Source organism: Ranitomeya imitator, chromosome 6 (assembly GCF_032444005.1).
Source record: "Ranitomeya imitator isolate aRanImi1 chromosome 6, aRanImi1.pri, whole genome shotgun sequence".
NCBI classification, from domain to species: domain Eukaryota; kingdom Metazoa; phylum Chordata; class Amphibia; order Anura; family Dendrobatidae; genus Ranitomeya; species Ranitomeya imitator.
In genome coordinates this window covers 43,252,024-43,267,290 of record NC_091287.1, presented here as the reverse complement: position 1 = coordinate 43,267,290, position 15,267 = coordinate 43,252,024, and the positions used below count along the sequence as shown (strand labels likewise).

The following is a 15,267-nucleotide window of genomic DNA, read 5'->3' as shown; positions in this document are numbered from 1 at the left end:
ATATATATATATATATATATATACATATACATACATACATGTAGACATTTTTTTCCAATCCCTCTTTAAGAAAAAAGTGGCGCTAAGAACAAATAGGTGCATTTAACATACATATATATTTTATTTTTAAGGTTTTGCGTCTGAAAAAGAAAAACTTTCAAGACTGTATGAATCTAAAATGTCCCCGTTATTACATCCAGAAGATTTTCAGAAAATTGGTACAACGCATTTTTTTTTTAACCTTTATGAACTTGATAATCTCACATAGGTAATATATGCATTTTTTTTCAATATATATATGTTTATTTTCATTTTTTAATGGCAAAAATTGTTTGTGCATAATTTGCTATATCAGTAAAAATATTAATTCAATATTTTACGCGCTTCATCTACCGAAAGTGTTTGTTTTCATGGACCTATTTCAATGGGTATAATTTACAGACATACTTTATATTATATAATATATTATATACAATTTTATACAGTCTGATAATACAAAGTCTTAATAAGTGCAGCTTTAAGGTCAGATTTATTGGTTGGTAAAAATCTGATTTTTTTGGGTAGGTAATAGGAAAAAAAATGCAATACAAGGAAGATGTGTCAGTACTGGTGAAAAGGAAAATTGGTGCAACCAGATTCCACTTCTCTTATTTTAGGGGTGCATTGAAAAATAAAAGCAACTTGATTGCCTTCCATGGGCAAATATTACACTTTTCCTTTATTACTTATTGTAGTGTTTTTGACCCATGTGTATAAATATATATACAACGTATAGTAAACACAGTGCATTTTTTATTATTTATTTCATATTTTGGAAATTGAAGTTTTCTTTCTTTTTTTTTTCATTATTTATGGGAAATTATACATTTCCTTTGTGACCTTTTCATGCTTCATTTTGTAAATGTCAAGACCCTGCTTAGTTCTTGCATAGTTTTGGTAAAATCTATAAGAAATACCAAATTCTGCATGAATCTCATTAAATATCACTTGCTTTCTAGGTTTCTCTTGGTCATAGTCCTACTTGTGTTTAGACTTTCTTAGTCGTATCACGTATGTTTTTCTCCTGTGAGAGATGCGGAAGACGTTGAATATGTGATTCTGGACCCTATGTGGAAGGCCAATCCTACCATCACACAGAACAAAAGGTCAAGCAAATGTCACGGATGTCAAGTGGAGAAAATTATAGGAATTTTATATATTATTGGTCAGCTCAATCTGGCTTCAAATGCAATGAAAATATCAGCATTTACTATTAGGTTTAGGAGGATACGTACCCAGCATTATTAGGGCAGCCAGTGGTAAGATTTGCCAGAGCAAAGACGGCACCTTCTCGCACTTCTTCATTGTCTTTGCTCAATAAATTAATTATTTGAAGAATTCCTGCAGAAAAACCACAATATTATTAGCTGGGATTGCTCCAGCGCTCTACATGGCTAAATACATAATTTCCAGCTCTTGCTCTCACCATTCTTACTGAATACGTCCTTGCTGGCCACATTTGCACACAGCACAGAAATGGCTTGTAGAGCAGCCACCTTAACGCCATTATTATCTGATCCAAGCAGCTCCACCAGAGTTTTCTCTGCTTCTTGTTCATGGAAGAATTTTCTATTCTCAGCTGATATATATATAAAACAGGTTATACAGAATACAAAGTAAACAATGTATTATCCGAAAATTACAATACTGCAAATGGTCACTGCATTTCAGACAACTTGATCTCATTTGACAACTTGATCTCTTTTGATAGATAATGTGAAAAATAGGAAATCTGTAAATCCCTTTACTACTTAATAAGGTTGTCTTACTCATAAAAAAACACTCCTAAGTGCCCATCACTAGCTATAGTATGTCCCTGCTAACTGCATATTGCAAACGGTAATTCACCTCTAACAGCAGAGACACAGTGTTGGATTAGATAAAGCAGGGGCAGGTCATTGTCTCTACAAGAAGAGGGGTAGGTCATTGTCTCTACAGGACGCGGGGGTGGGTCATTGTCTCTACATGAAGAGGGGGCGGGTCATTGTCTCTACAGGATGTGGGTCAGTCATTGTCTCAACAGGGAGCAGGGGTGGTTTATTGTCTTTACAAACAGCAGGGGCAGGTCATTGTCTCTACAAGAAGAGGGGGTGGGTCATTGTCTCTACAGGAAGCCGGGGCGGGTCATTGTCTCTACAGGATGTGGGGGCTGGTCATTGTCTCTACAGGATGTGGGGCCAGTCATTGTCTCAACAGGGAGCAGGGGCGGGTTATTGTCTTTACAAACAGCAGGGGCAGGTCATTGTCTCTACAAGAAGAGGGGGCAGGTCATTGTCTCTACAGGAAGCCGGAGTGGGTAATTGTCTCTACAGGCAGCAGGGGGGTCGTTGTCTCTACAGGAAACCAGGGTGGGTCATTGTCTCTACAGGCAGCAGGGGGATCATTGTCTCTACAGGAAGCCAGGGTGGGTCATTGTCTCTACAGGATGTGGGGGCTGGTCATTGTCTCTACAGGATGCGGGGGTGGGTCATTGTCTCTACATGAAGAGGTGGGCGGGTCATTGTCTCTACAGGCAGCAGGGGGGTCATTGTCAAAACAGGAAGCTGGGGTGGTTCATTGTCTCTACAGGATGTGGGGCCAGTCATTGTCTCAACAGGGAGCAGGGGCGGGTTATTGTCTTTACAAACAACAGGGGCAGGTCATTGTCTCTACAAGAAGAGGGGGTGGGTCATTGTCTCTACAGGAAGCCGGGGTGGGTCATTGTTTCTACAGGATGTGGGGGCTGGTCACTGTCTCTACAGGAATTGGAGGTGGGTCATTGTCTCTGCAAGAAGAGGGGGTTGGTCATTGTCTCTACAGGATGTGGGGCCAGTCATTGTCTCAACAGGGAGCAGGGGCGGGTTATTGTCTTTACAAACAGCAGGGGCAGGTCATTGTCTCTACAAGAAGAGGGGGTGGGTCATTGTCTCTACAGGAAGCTGGGGTGGGTCAATGTTTCTACAGGATGTGGGGGCTGGTCATTGTCTCTACAGGAATTGGAGGTGGGTCATTGTCTCTGCAAGAAGAGGGGGTGGGTCATTGTCTCTACAGGAAGCCGGGGTTGGTCATTGTCTCTACAGGATGTGGGGGCTAGTCATTGTCTCTACTGGTAGCAGGGGCGGGTTATTCTCTACAGACAGCAGGGGAAGGTAATTGTTTCTACAAGAAAAGGGGGTGGATCATTGTCTCTACAGGAAGTGGGGGCTGGTCATTGTCTCTACAGGCAGCAGGGGGGTCATTGTCTCTACAGGAAGCAGGGGCTAATCACTGTCTCTACATGAAGCAAAAGAAGGTCATTGTCTCTACAAGAAGAAGGGGGCGGGTCATTGTGTCTACAGGAAGCCGGGGTGGGTCATTGTCTCTACAGGATTTGGGGGCTGGTCATTGTCTCTACAGGAATTGGAGGTGGGTCATTGTCTCTACAAGAAGAGGGGCGGGTCATTGTCTCTACAGGAAGCCAGGTGAGTCATTGTCTCTACAGGATGTGGAGGCCAGTCATTGTCTCTACAGGTAACAGGGGTGGGTTATTGTCTCTACAGACAGCAGGGGTCTCTACAAGACAGCAGGGTCTCTACAAGAAGAGGGGGTGGGTCATTGTCTCTACAGGAAGTGGGGGCTGCTCACTGTCTCTACAGGCAGCAGGGGGGTCATTGTCTCTACAGGCAGAAAGGGTGGGTCAGTGTCTCTACAGGAAGCAGAGATAGGCCATTGTCTCTAAAGGAAGCAAGGGGCGGGTCATTGTCTCTACAGGTAGCAGAGGCAAGTCATTGCCTCTACAGGAAGCAGAGGAGGGTCATTGTGTAAACAAAAAGCAGAGGTGGGTCTTGTCGCAACACTGTTGCTACAGAAAGAGGGGGCGGGTCATTGTCTCTACAGGAAGTGGGGGTGAGTCATTGTTTCAAGAGGAAACAGGGTTGGGCCATTGTCTCTACATTAATCAGATGTGGGTCATTGTCTCAGCAGGAAGCAGAGGCGGGTCATTGTCTCGACAGGAAGCAGAGGCGGGTCACTGTGTCTACAGGAAGTGGGGATGGGTCATTGTCTCTACACGGAGTGGGGGTGGGTTTTTGTCTCTACAGAAAGCAGAAGCGGGTCATTGTCTTTATAGGAATCAGGGGCGGGTATTTGACTCTATCGGAAGTAGTAGCGGGTCTTTGTATCTGTAGGAATCAGGGGTGGATCTTTGTCTCTATAGGAAGCAGGGGCAGATCTTTGTCTCTACAGGAAGTAGGGGAGGGTCTTTGTATAGGAAGTAGGGGTGGGTTTTTGTCTCCACAGGAAGCGGGGGCAAGTCTTTGTCTCTATTGGAAGTTAGTGTGGGTCTTTGGCTCTACAGTAAGCAGAGGTGGGTATTTGCCTATACAGGAAGTGGTGGCAGGTATTTATTTGTACAGGAAGCTGGGGCAGGTTTTTGTGTCTGTCAATCTGCATGCAGGCATAAGGCCGGGATCACACACAGCGAGATACGGCCGAGTCTCGCTGGTTAAAACCAAGCTCTGGCACCGACACTCCAGAGCAGAGCGTGCGGCCACACCGCAATACATGGAGCTGCACGCTCCGCTCTGGAGTGCCGATGCCAGAGCTTGCTTTTAACCAGCAAGACTTGGCCGTATCTCGCTGTAGTGTGACTCCGGCCTAACAGAGAGGCTGGTTTTAATTTCAGTGCATAGCATTGGACAATGGCTGTTGTATTGCATTTTTGGAACAAGAGACAGAATGTTCAAGCACCTATGGTTCTGGCAAAAATTAAAGGAACAGAACAAAAACAGTTTTAAACTGTGCATCAATAAAATGCTTTGCTACAGGTTTTATGTGTAAGGACAGGGAAGCTCTATGTTTTCCGCAGCATGCTTGTCTGCATCTCAACTTTGCTGTGTAGACTGGGGCAGAGTTAAGGTACCTTCACACATAACGATATCGTTAACGATATCGTTGCTTTTTGTGACGTAGCAACGATATCGTTAAGGAAATCATTATGTGTGACAGCGACCAACGATCAGGCCCCTGCTGGGAGATCGTTGATCGCTGAGGAAAGTCCAGAACTTTATTTCGTCGCTGGACTCCCTGCAGACATCGCTGGATCGGCGTGTGTGACACCGATCCAGCGATGTCTTCACTGGTAACCAGGGTAAACATCGGGTTACTAAGAGCAGGGCCGCGCTTAGTAACCCGATGTTTACCCTGGTTACCAGCGTAAAAGTAAAAAAAACAAACAGTACATACTTACCTACCGCTGTCTGTCCCCGGCGCTCTGCTTCACTGCACTCCTCCTGCACTGGCTGTGAGCGTCGGTCAGCCGGAAAGCAGAGCGGTGACGTCACCGTTCTGCTTTCCGGCCGCTGTGCTCACAGCCAGTGCAGGAGGAGTGCAGTGAAGCAGAGCGCCGGGGACAGACAGCGGTAGGTAAGTATGTACTGTTTGTTTTTTTTTACTTTTACGCTGGTAACCAGGGTAAACATCGGGTTACTAAGCGCGGCCCTGCGCTTAGTAACCCGATGTTTACCCTTGTTACCCGGGGACTTCGGGATCGTTGGTCGCTGGAGAGCTGTCTGTGTGACAGCTCTCCAGCAACCAAACAGCGACACTGCAGCGATCGACATCGTTGTCGGTATCGCTGCAGCGTCGCTGAGTGTGAAGGTACCTTTAGCAATCATATTGTTATCACTAGAAAGGGAGGAATTTAATGACAGCTCTATTGTACTGCTGGAGGCCAAGATAAGCAAGATAGCTATACTATACACAGAGATATGCGCCTTTTTATTAATTTTTTTATGGTCTTTACAAAGGGGTGTGACTTACATGATCCTCTTTAGGCTGCACTACATATTAGCTTGTGAGCCACACCCCCTTGGAAAATATAATAAAAGTATTAATTAACATGACCTATGTAACTGAACGGCAAATTTAAAAATAAAAGGAAAAAAAATGATTACTCAGGAGAAAAATGAGAATAAAATAATAGCAAAATCTGGACACTTTTGACTCGGTGACAAGTCCTATTAAACAAAACCTCAGTAAGCAAGAGGCCCAAATCAAAATGGAAATGCTGCTTACTAGACTACTGGCAAGAAAGCATGCTCACATGTCTACAGCTCACAATTTTCAGTGGATAATTGCAGTAAAGGGGTTCCCTGGGATATACTGCCAATAAAAACTAAAATAATAAAGTTTACAAAAATAAAAATAAATCTCACTCATTTGCTAATTCTCAGCAATGCTGTTCCCACCCTGTGGTCCTCACAGATCACTCATTTGTCCTGCAGTGATGGCAAGCTAACCTTTCTTTGGCCACAGCAGTCTTGTGATGACCACGGTCATCGCTGAGGCTAATGATTGGGCATAAGAGACATGACCACTGCAAGACAAGTGAAAGATCGGTGAGGACCACTAAAGCAGCCACATTGGGTATTAGAATGTGAGAACATGTCATTCTTTTAGGCAAAGTCAAACACTTTCTCTCCCTTTTTTTTAATATCTAGAAAAAATCCTTTAACAATTGTAGAGCAAGGCCTCAATAATAATGAAACACATAAAAAATCAACTCCCCATGACACCCCATTAAAATGTCTTTGCAAAAAGACAGACTGTAAAGCTTTTGTAAAAGTGACCATATTTATACACTGTAAGATCTGCAGCAGAGCCTCACAGTAATAAAAGATGTCACAGGAACATATGTTATCTAATGGAGCGGAGTTTTAATTACACCGCCACGTTGTATTTTTCCAGATTGGTACATCTGCTAATTTATGTACAGTTACCATTGCAGGATGGATCATCCGTCTTGTTCATTATGTCACAGGAACGTGTGCAATGAGAAGCTTCGCTTGTACAGGGAACACTATGGGACCCTTACATGTCCTTAAACAAATATTGTCAAATGTCCAAAATCACATCTAGGTTTATGATTTTGATTTGTCAACATTTTCAAAATAATACATTCTTTGATCTACAAGGCCTCGATCTTCAGCTACAAACTCAGGTTCTGAAGTCCCCACAGGTCATTTCCTTGTTTGAATCAGACATAGGACAGAATTGTGTGTAAGGAGATGGACATACTGCCCATGAACTGTGACATGTGTTAATGATGTTGTTAACGTTGTGTATTGCCCCATGGTAGGGAGAGTTAGAGTTAATGATTGGGATTAGCCCAGAGTGGGAGGGGAAAAAGTGAAGGGACAGAGACAGTTTCCTGTCAAGACATCAGATAGGTAACAGTGTGCATTTGAAGCAGACCTAAGGTCTGAACAGTAAGCAGTGCTGAATGACGTGAGTGTTCCGAAGTAAGGGGAGACTGAGATGGTGGTTAGCATGAACCAGAGCAAAGAGAAAAAGGAAAACAGACAGGAAGACGAAGTACAGGACGCCTAGCAGTAAAGCCCTGAGTTTATAACTCAGAGAGGTAAAGGGCCAAGACGAAACAGAGAACGTTGAAGAGAGTGCCCCAGGCGGAAGATTCAAGGCGTCACTGACAGAGAAGCTAAGTACCGGCCATATTGGCAACATAGTTCCCTTGAAAAGAAAGTAGACGTGGAACCCACGGGTTGAGAATAAATAGGACTCTTGCTAACTGGACTGTAGTACTGAGCTGGGTGGTGGGGAAGTCTAGTGAAACACTGGAGATAGAGAACAAGTGAGTAATCAGAAAGGTATTGAGCCTGTGTGTTGAAAATGCTCTGTATTGTGAAGGAAACGTTCATCAAGTTGTGTACCCGCTATCTACGGCACATAATTTCCAACAGGTTATCGCTAAGTAACAAGTTTATTTTAGACTGGTGGCCTCCCTCATTGAAGTCTTCAACATATGGTCCCGGTCAACCAGTCATTGGTAACATGCAGCCTGCAAGGGCGTAGTGTCCCCATAGCACAAGTCCACACACCCATCTAGGACACCCACCTTCATGTAACGTGTCGGGGTGTAAGAGATGAGTACCTCGCCCACGGCTACCGCCATGCACCACGTTTCAATAGGACAGAACTGTGTGTAAATAGGAATGGCTGACTGCTCATTTTAATATCTAAGAAAGCCCTTTTCTCTATCACAGCCGATTTAGAGACTTAGGGTCCACCTGGGAAACTAAAAGATCATTTCATGCGACAAACGCACGTTTTGCTCGATCAACAGCCGGTTTCGAATGCAAGAGTGGCATGAAATGAGCAATTCTAGGAATGTTCGCACATGAAAATCTTGAAGTAAATGGACCCTAAAGCTGCACTCACACTGCAAGATGCTCGTGAACGAGGGTTCTTAAAATCGCTTGTTTCAAGGATATTTTGTAATATAAACATGCTGCCGATCACCCGAGTAAAACTCTGGTTAATTAGGTGAAATGATCTTTTGTGCATCGCTAAAGATCATCATCATTTTTTCAATGACATACACCTCCGTCAGTCATTACATCCCTACATAGCTAGTCAGGGGCGCATGGCCCTTTCTTACATATATAACTGATTATGGGATACGTTCACTTTTTCAACCATTTTTACTGATCACTTTGGGTGCCTACGCAAAATGTGCAGGACAATGGCACAACTCTAAATGAAATCGGCTCCTAACTAAAAGCTTTAGGTCTAAAATCAGAACAGCCTCCCTCTCCTCTGGTAATCAAGCAGAGGAGGGCGGCAAAACGAAAGAGGAGCCATGGACTGTACTTTCATTATTATGCCCCCCGATGCACTCGCAGGCTACTTTGCATATTGATTAACAGCAAATAAATTACTGCTGACATGTTCCCTTTAATTCTAATATATCTAAAACATTTTATAATTGGAGATAATGGGAAAAAATTGTAATTGATTTGTTTTAGAAAAAAAAACACCTGCATCTTGATTTCTCGCAGCCCCTTCCTTACTAAGCTACATGTCACATTTTAGGGCTTCATAAGGAAATGTAAGAAGTAAATAAAATTCCATTTAGGAAAATGACATTTACATTTACCCGCAGATCAATGGTGTCATCCAATTAGCGTGATAATCGTGCTGGGGAAGTTCTGAGACCATGCCGTGCTCACCAGGCTGCCATAAACCCCGAGCTGCACCATGGGGAGTGAGGGCTCATTAACAAGCAATGGATATAATTAAAAAGGCAAGAGTCACACAAAAAGTAAAAACAGATTTGATTTCAACATTCAAAAAAAATTATGGAAGGGAATGGTCAATATGCTCATTTAAAATGCCACCTATGTATTAAAGAATCAGTGTTTCACAGGGATGTGCCAGGGTGACACACTGTATAGACTGCAATATATTCGGCGGCTCCCATTTTTTGCTTATTCATGCTCACATAGCACCAACATTAGAGCCAATTAATCAGAGGGCAGCGTGACTCGGCGACTCTGATGAGCGGTAATGTTACTGATGTCACTGCTCTTCAGAGCTGCCGGATCTAGCGGAGTGCATTGTGAACCAGGAGTGGCTGCTGCTAAAGCCTATGGAGCCTCAGAACGAGCCTCTATAGGCTAGGTACGACGGACTTGGAAAACATCTTGGGACGAGCCGGATTACGTCAGACCTGCGTGGGACTTTTCTTTTAAAATAAATTGGAGAATGAGGGACAATGTCTTGTTTCTGTTTCTCTCTTTTTATGTTTTTTCAGGTATTCATTTGTGGACTACGTCGGATTCTCTGGACTAAGTCGGACCTGCATGGGTTTTATCTTTTAATAAATTGTTGAACCAGGGAAAGTATCGGTGAGTGTTTTTTTTAAATAAAGTATGTTTGTGTTTTTTTTTTTACTTTTTATTACTGGGTTAGTAATGGAGGTGTCTCATAGACACCTCTCCATCACTAACACCAAGGTTTAATGTCAGCTGTGTTCTTGGACAATTCACAGCTGACATCAACCCCAAGCCCCATTAGCCAGCTTACCAATGCGCTAGGGCTATCGAGAAGAGCCAAGGCTAAGCACCAGAATTGGCGCATCTCATGTTAATGCTCAACTTCTGGGGAGGCTGTGGGCTGCTATTTAGAGGTTGTGTAGAGCCCAATATCCATTCCATGGACCTTCCCAGCCTGATAATATCAGTTCATAGCTGTCTGCTTTACCTTTTCTGGTTTCCTAAAATAAGAGGGAACACACATTATTTTTTTTTCTCATTTATTTATTTGGTTAAACAAGCCTAAAAAATGTACTCTAAACTCCAAATGAAATGCACTAAGAGGTGAAATTTTATAATAAGTAGTGGGGTTGTGAAATTATAGATATGCAGGATATTTATCTATTCTGTTATATAACTATTATATATCTAACTAGATGGTGGCCTGATTCTAACGCATCGGGTATTCTAGAATATGCATGTCCACGTAGTATATTGCCCAACCACGTAGTATATTGCCCAGCCACGTAGTATATTGCCCAGCCACGTAGTATATTGCCCAGCCACGTAGTATATCGCCCAGTGATGTAGTATATAGCCCAGCCACATAGTATATTGCCCAGCCACGTAGTATATTGCCCAGCCACGTAGTATATTGCACAGCGACACGCAGTATACAGCACAGACACGTAGTATACGTATGAAACAGGTTAAAAAATAAAAAAGAAACATATACTCACCTTCCGAGGGGCTCCTTGTAGTCCTGTCGCCTATGTGCGGTGCACGCGGCAGCTTCCGGTCCCAGGGTTGGTATGAGCGCAGGACCTGTGATGACGTCGTGGTCACATGACCATGACGTCATGGCAGGCCCTTCTCGCATAGCATCCTTAGCACCGGAACCTGCCACTTGAACTGCATAGGACAGGGGCGACGTCGGAGGGTGAGAATAACGTTTTTTTTTATTATTATTATTTGTAACATTAGATCTTTTTACTATTGAAGCTGCATACGCAGCATCAATAGTAAAAAGTTGGTCACACACCGCACTCCGGTTACGCAGCTATTAACTCTGTGTGAGGGCTGACTGGATGACTGGAAGGGAGTATGAAGTGGGCACTGACTGCGGGGAGGAAAGAGCAGCCATATTGCCGCCGGACTGTGGCCGTCGCTGATTGGTCGTGGCAATGGTCGTGGGCGTTTTGCCACGACCAATCAGCGACTTGGATTCCATGACAGACAGAAGCCGCGACCAATGAATATCCGTGACAGACAGAAGGACAGACAGTAAGACGGAAGTGACCCTTAGACAATTATATAGTAGATATCTCTCTATCATCTATCTATATCTTTATATAAGAATTGCTTTATTACTTTTGTAAACTAATATTTAATATCTATCTATCTATCTAATATCTATCTATCTAATATCTATCTAATATCTATCTATCTATCTAATATCTATCTATCATCTATCTATCTATTTATCTAATATCTATTTATCTAATATCTATCTATCTATCTATTTATCTAATATCTATATATATAATTGCCTAAGGGTTTTTCCGTCTGTCTGTCTGTCTGTCTGTCTGTCCTGGAAATCCCGGCTCTCTGATTGGTCGAGGCCGCCAGGCCTCGACCAATCAGAGACCGGCACAGCATCGACGTAGAAATCCCACGTCTCTGATTGGTCGAGGCCGCCAGGCCTCGACCAATCAGCAACGGGCACAGCGACGATGATGTCATAAAGGACATAGACATCCCGCGTCTGATTGGTCGAGGCCGCCAGGCCTCGACCAATCAGCAACGGGCACAGCGACGATGATGTCATAATGGTTGCCATGGCGACGATGATGTCATAAAGGTTGCCTCGACCAATCAGCGACGGGCACAGTCTGCCGCGAATTCTGGAATCATCATTGTTCATAGACTACGGGGACATGCATATTCTAGAATACCCGATGCGTTAGAATCGGGCCACAATCTAGTCTATCTAATATCTATCCATCTATCCCATATCTATCTATTTATCTATCTAATATGTATCTATCTATCTAATATCTATCTATCTAATATCTATCTATCTATCTATCCCATATCTATCTAGTCTATCTAATATCTATCTATCTATCCCATATCAATCTATCTATTTATCTAATATCTAATATCTATCTATCTATCTATCTATCTATCTATCTATCTATCTATCCCATATCTATCTATCTATCTAATATCTATCTATCTATCCCATATCTATCTATCTATCTATCTATCTATCTGAGTGTGGGTTGGACAAATGTAAAAGAGGAGTTGGACAGAAATGACACCACAAATCTTTTTGAAGAGAGAGGAGGGAGGGGTTTGGGTGTGTTTTGGAGTGGGTGTGCTAGGTTCGGGCTTAGTGGCAGTGCAAAGCATCATGGAACTTGTAGTATTAGAGCACAATAACTCAGGAGAAAGGGGAAGTTGTCGATTAACCCCATGAGAGCTGAATCCAGCACTGAAGATGTGCTGCTACAGCATGATAACAGCTAATATTGCTAAAATAAACACAGTAGATGTTTTCAGTGGCACATAATAGCAAGATTTATGAAAAAACAAACAAAAAACTTTATAGTAGTGGACAACTTCTTTAAGTTACATAGAGAATTATAGTATGTAAAAGATTATGTTTGCAAACGGGTGCTAGGAGAGCAAATAATCTAAAATCCATGTGTATTTTCCAGAATTATTCTTGTCTTTTTATGCGCATTTATTTTGTTGCGGAAGCACAAAAAACCCCACAACTAAACAATGCCATGCTAGCGGCTTAACCTGCACATTTAGGATCCCCATTGAGATAAATGGGTAAATGGTGCTTTTTCACAACAGAAATGGAGATGCTCGGGATTAAAAAAAGAGAACAACAAACGCCAAATTTCCATGTGGATTCCACACCGAAAAAAAATGCAGATTATGGATGAGATTAAGGTAAAATTAATTCATTTCATGGGTACAGTTACCGTATATCCTGCTGATTTTACATATGTAAATTCAGCATGAAAAATAAACATCAAATATGTGGCGGTGGAATCTAGCCATGTATGACAATCCAAGTATGGACTGGCTATGGGTTAGCAGACCAGCGGCCAGTCAGTGCATCCCGGTCCGTACGCAGATCGCGATACGTGGATGTCTGAATGAAACTTTAGGGTATGTACGCACTGAAATTTTGAGGAGTTTTAGGAATAGATACTGAAGTGCCCACAGCATCTTTTTCAGGTGGATTTCACTGTTCAATCTGCCTGAAAAGCCTGTAAAACAATCAGAAAAATGAACATAAGCATTTTTATGTAAAAGCAACTTGCTGCTCATATGTTCAGGCTTTTGAAAGTGCTTAACCACTTTAGGATTCTAAAAAGGCCACGCGGTTAAAAGAAGTAAAAGTAGCATTATTGTGGAGGGTTTTCCTATGGTTTTTATTAAGTTTTTTTTAATGTCGTTTTATGGTTGTTTTTTTTTCACTCCTTTGAATAATTAAGAAACGTAGAGCATTTTTTAAAAGCAAAAATAGTATCAAAACACTCTTAACCCATTACTTGGCAAATTAAAATTTTTTGCAAGTACGGATTTTTCAGAAAAGGGCGTCCCAATATTCATTTAAAAATGACAATGACATGATTTCCTATTTTGAAAACATTCATTTTACAAACACAACACAAAAAAGTGGATCTAATTATAAAAATTACAAAATCTTAGTTCCTAGAAGCTAAAGATTAGGTGTCCCAAAAAAAGGACATTGGTAGATAATGGGTTAAAAATATCTGCATGTTTTGCAAGCTTTCACATTGACTTGTATTGTAAAGTTCAGGGCGTCTTCCGAGCAGAAAAAAGTGGTTTGGTCACTGCCTTGCAATTTTAGAATCTTGAAGTGGTTTTAAAGACGTTCAAAAGCATGAACATATGAGCAGCAAGTTGTGTGTTCATAGTTTTTTATCCAAAATCCACTAAAAACACTCAGTGTGCACATACCATTACAAAAATACTGCAGACTGATGGCAGATTTTGGCCACGTTCACACGTTCAGTGTTTGGTCAGTATTTTACATCAGTATTTGTAAGCCAAAACCAGGAGTGGAACAATCAGAGGAAAATTATAATAGAAACATATGCACCACTTCTGTATTTATCACCCTCTCCTGGTTTTGGCTTATAAATACTGATGTATAATACTGACCAAATACTGATCATGTGAACGTGGCCTAACACTGCTGGTCAATTTTTCCCGCAGATTATTTTCAGAGCATGTGAATAAGCCTACGTTCCCAATATTAGCTTTTGGTGAGTTTTTGACGTTGCATATTTTCTGTACCCATTAAGTAAAATAAGTTACTCGCATTTTTTCGAAAATACAAAGCATGATAAAATATCACTAAAAGCTCATCATGGAATCGTAGCCTCAGGCTATAGGCAAGCAGTTTGAGGCATTCAAAAACAAATTGATTTTAAACCAGACAGCGCTGCACTAATGTCGCTAATTTGGAGGAGTTTTTCCTTTTCTTGAAGTGTTTATTGCAGCCTTTGATTGGACAGTACTTTGTTTTGGAACGATTGCCATCAGGATCTTTTTTTTAAAAAAGTCACGAGCAGCCTTTTTGTCCAACATAAGCTTTTCAAAAACCTGAAGTTGAAAAAAAATGTTATTGAACTCCTCAAATGAACAGCAAAAAGGCGCAGTGGTTAGCACAGCAGCCTTGCAGCGCTGGGGTCCTGGGTTCTAATCCCACCCAGGACAACATCTGCAAGGAGTTTGTATGTTCTCTCCGTGTTTGCATGGGTTTCCTCCGGGCAATCCGGTTTCCTCCCACATTCCAAAGACATAGTGATAGGGATTCTAGATTGTGAGCCCCATCGGGGACAGTGATGATAATGTGTGCAAAACTGTAAAGCGCTGCGGAATATGTTAGCGCTATATAAAAATAAAGATTATTATTATTATTATTACAGGGGTTCGTAGGATTATTATTTTTTCTTTACTCTGGGCCTAAAACCTAACAGGCTGGTAAGTGCTAACAGAGGCTATTACCTGCCTGTTCTACCCAGCAACGGCTCAGATTGGTAACGACCGCTCCTGCCGGTGATTCAGCTGCTCCACATTAAGGGTATGCGCACACGTCGCGGATTTGGCTGCGGATCCGCAGATTTTCATGCGGTGTACAGTACCATGTAAACCTAGGGAAAACCAAATCCGCTGTGCGCATGCTGCGGAAAATTCAGTGCGGAAAAGCAGCGGATTATTTTCCTCAGCATGTCAATTATTTGTGCGGATTCCGCAGTGTTTTACACCTATTCCATTATAGGAATCGACAGGTGTAAAAACGCAGGCGAAATCCACACAAAATCTTTACTAAATCCGCAGAAAAAATATGCACACAATTGGGATCAACCTCAAAAGATATACA

General features: G+C 42.1%; 1 protein-coding gene across 2 annotated transcripts in view; it reads right to left on the bottom strand.

Moving 5' to 3' along the window:
* ARMC3 (armadillo repeat containing 3) overlaps window positions 1–15,267 on the bottom strand; it is a 91,593-nt gene that overhangs the window by 46,454 nt on the left and 29,872 nt on the right. For both annotated transcript variants that reach the window (XM_069729556.1, XM_069729557.1), the window contains exons 9-10: window positions 1,466–1,618; window positions 1,275–1,380 (exon numbers count right to left, since the gene is read on the bottom strand). In XM_069729556.1, the coding sequence (XP_069585657.1) occupies window positions 1,275–1,380; window positions 1,466–1,618 (259 nt within the window). The remainder of the gene's footprint in view (window positions 1–1,274; window positions 1,381–1,465; window positions 1,619–15,267) is intronic.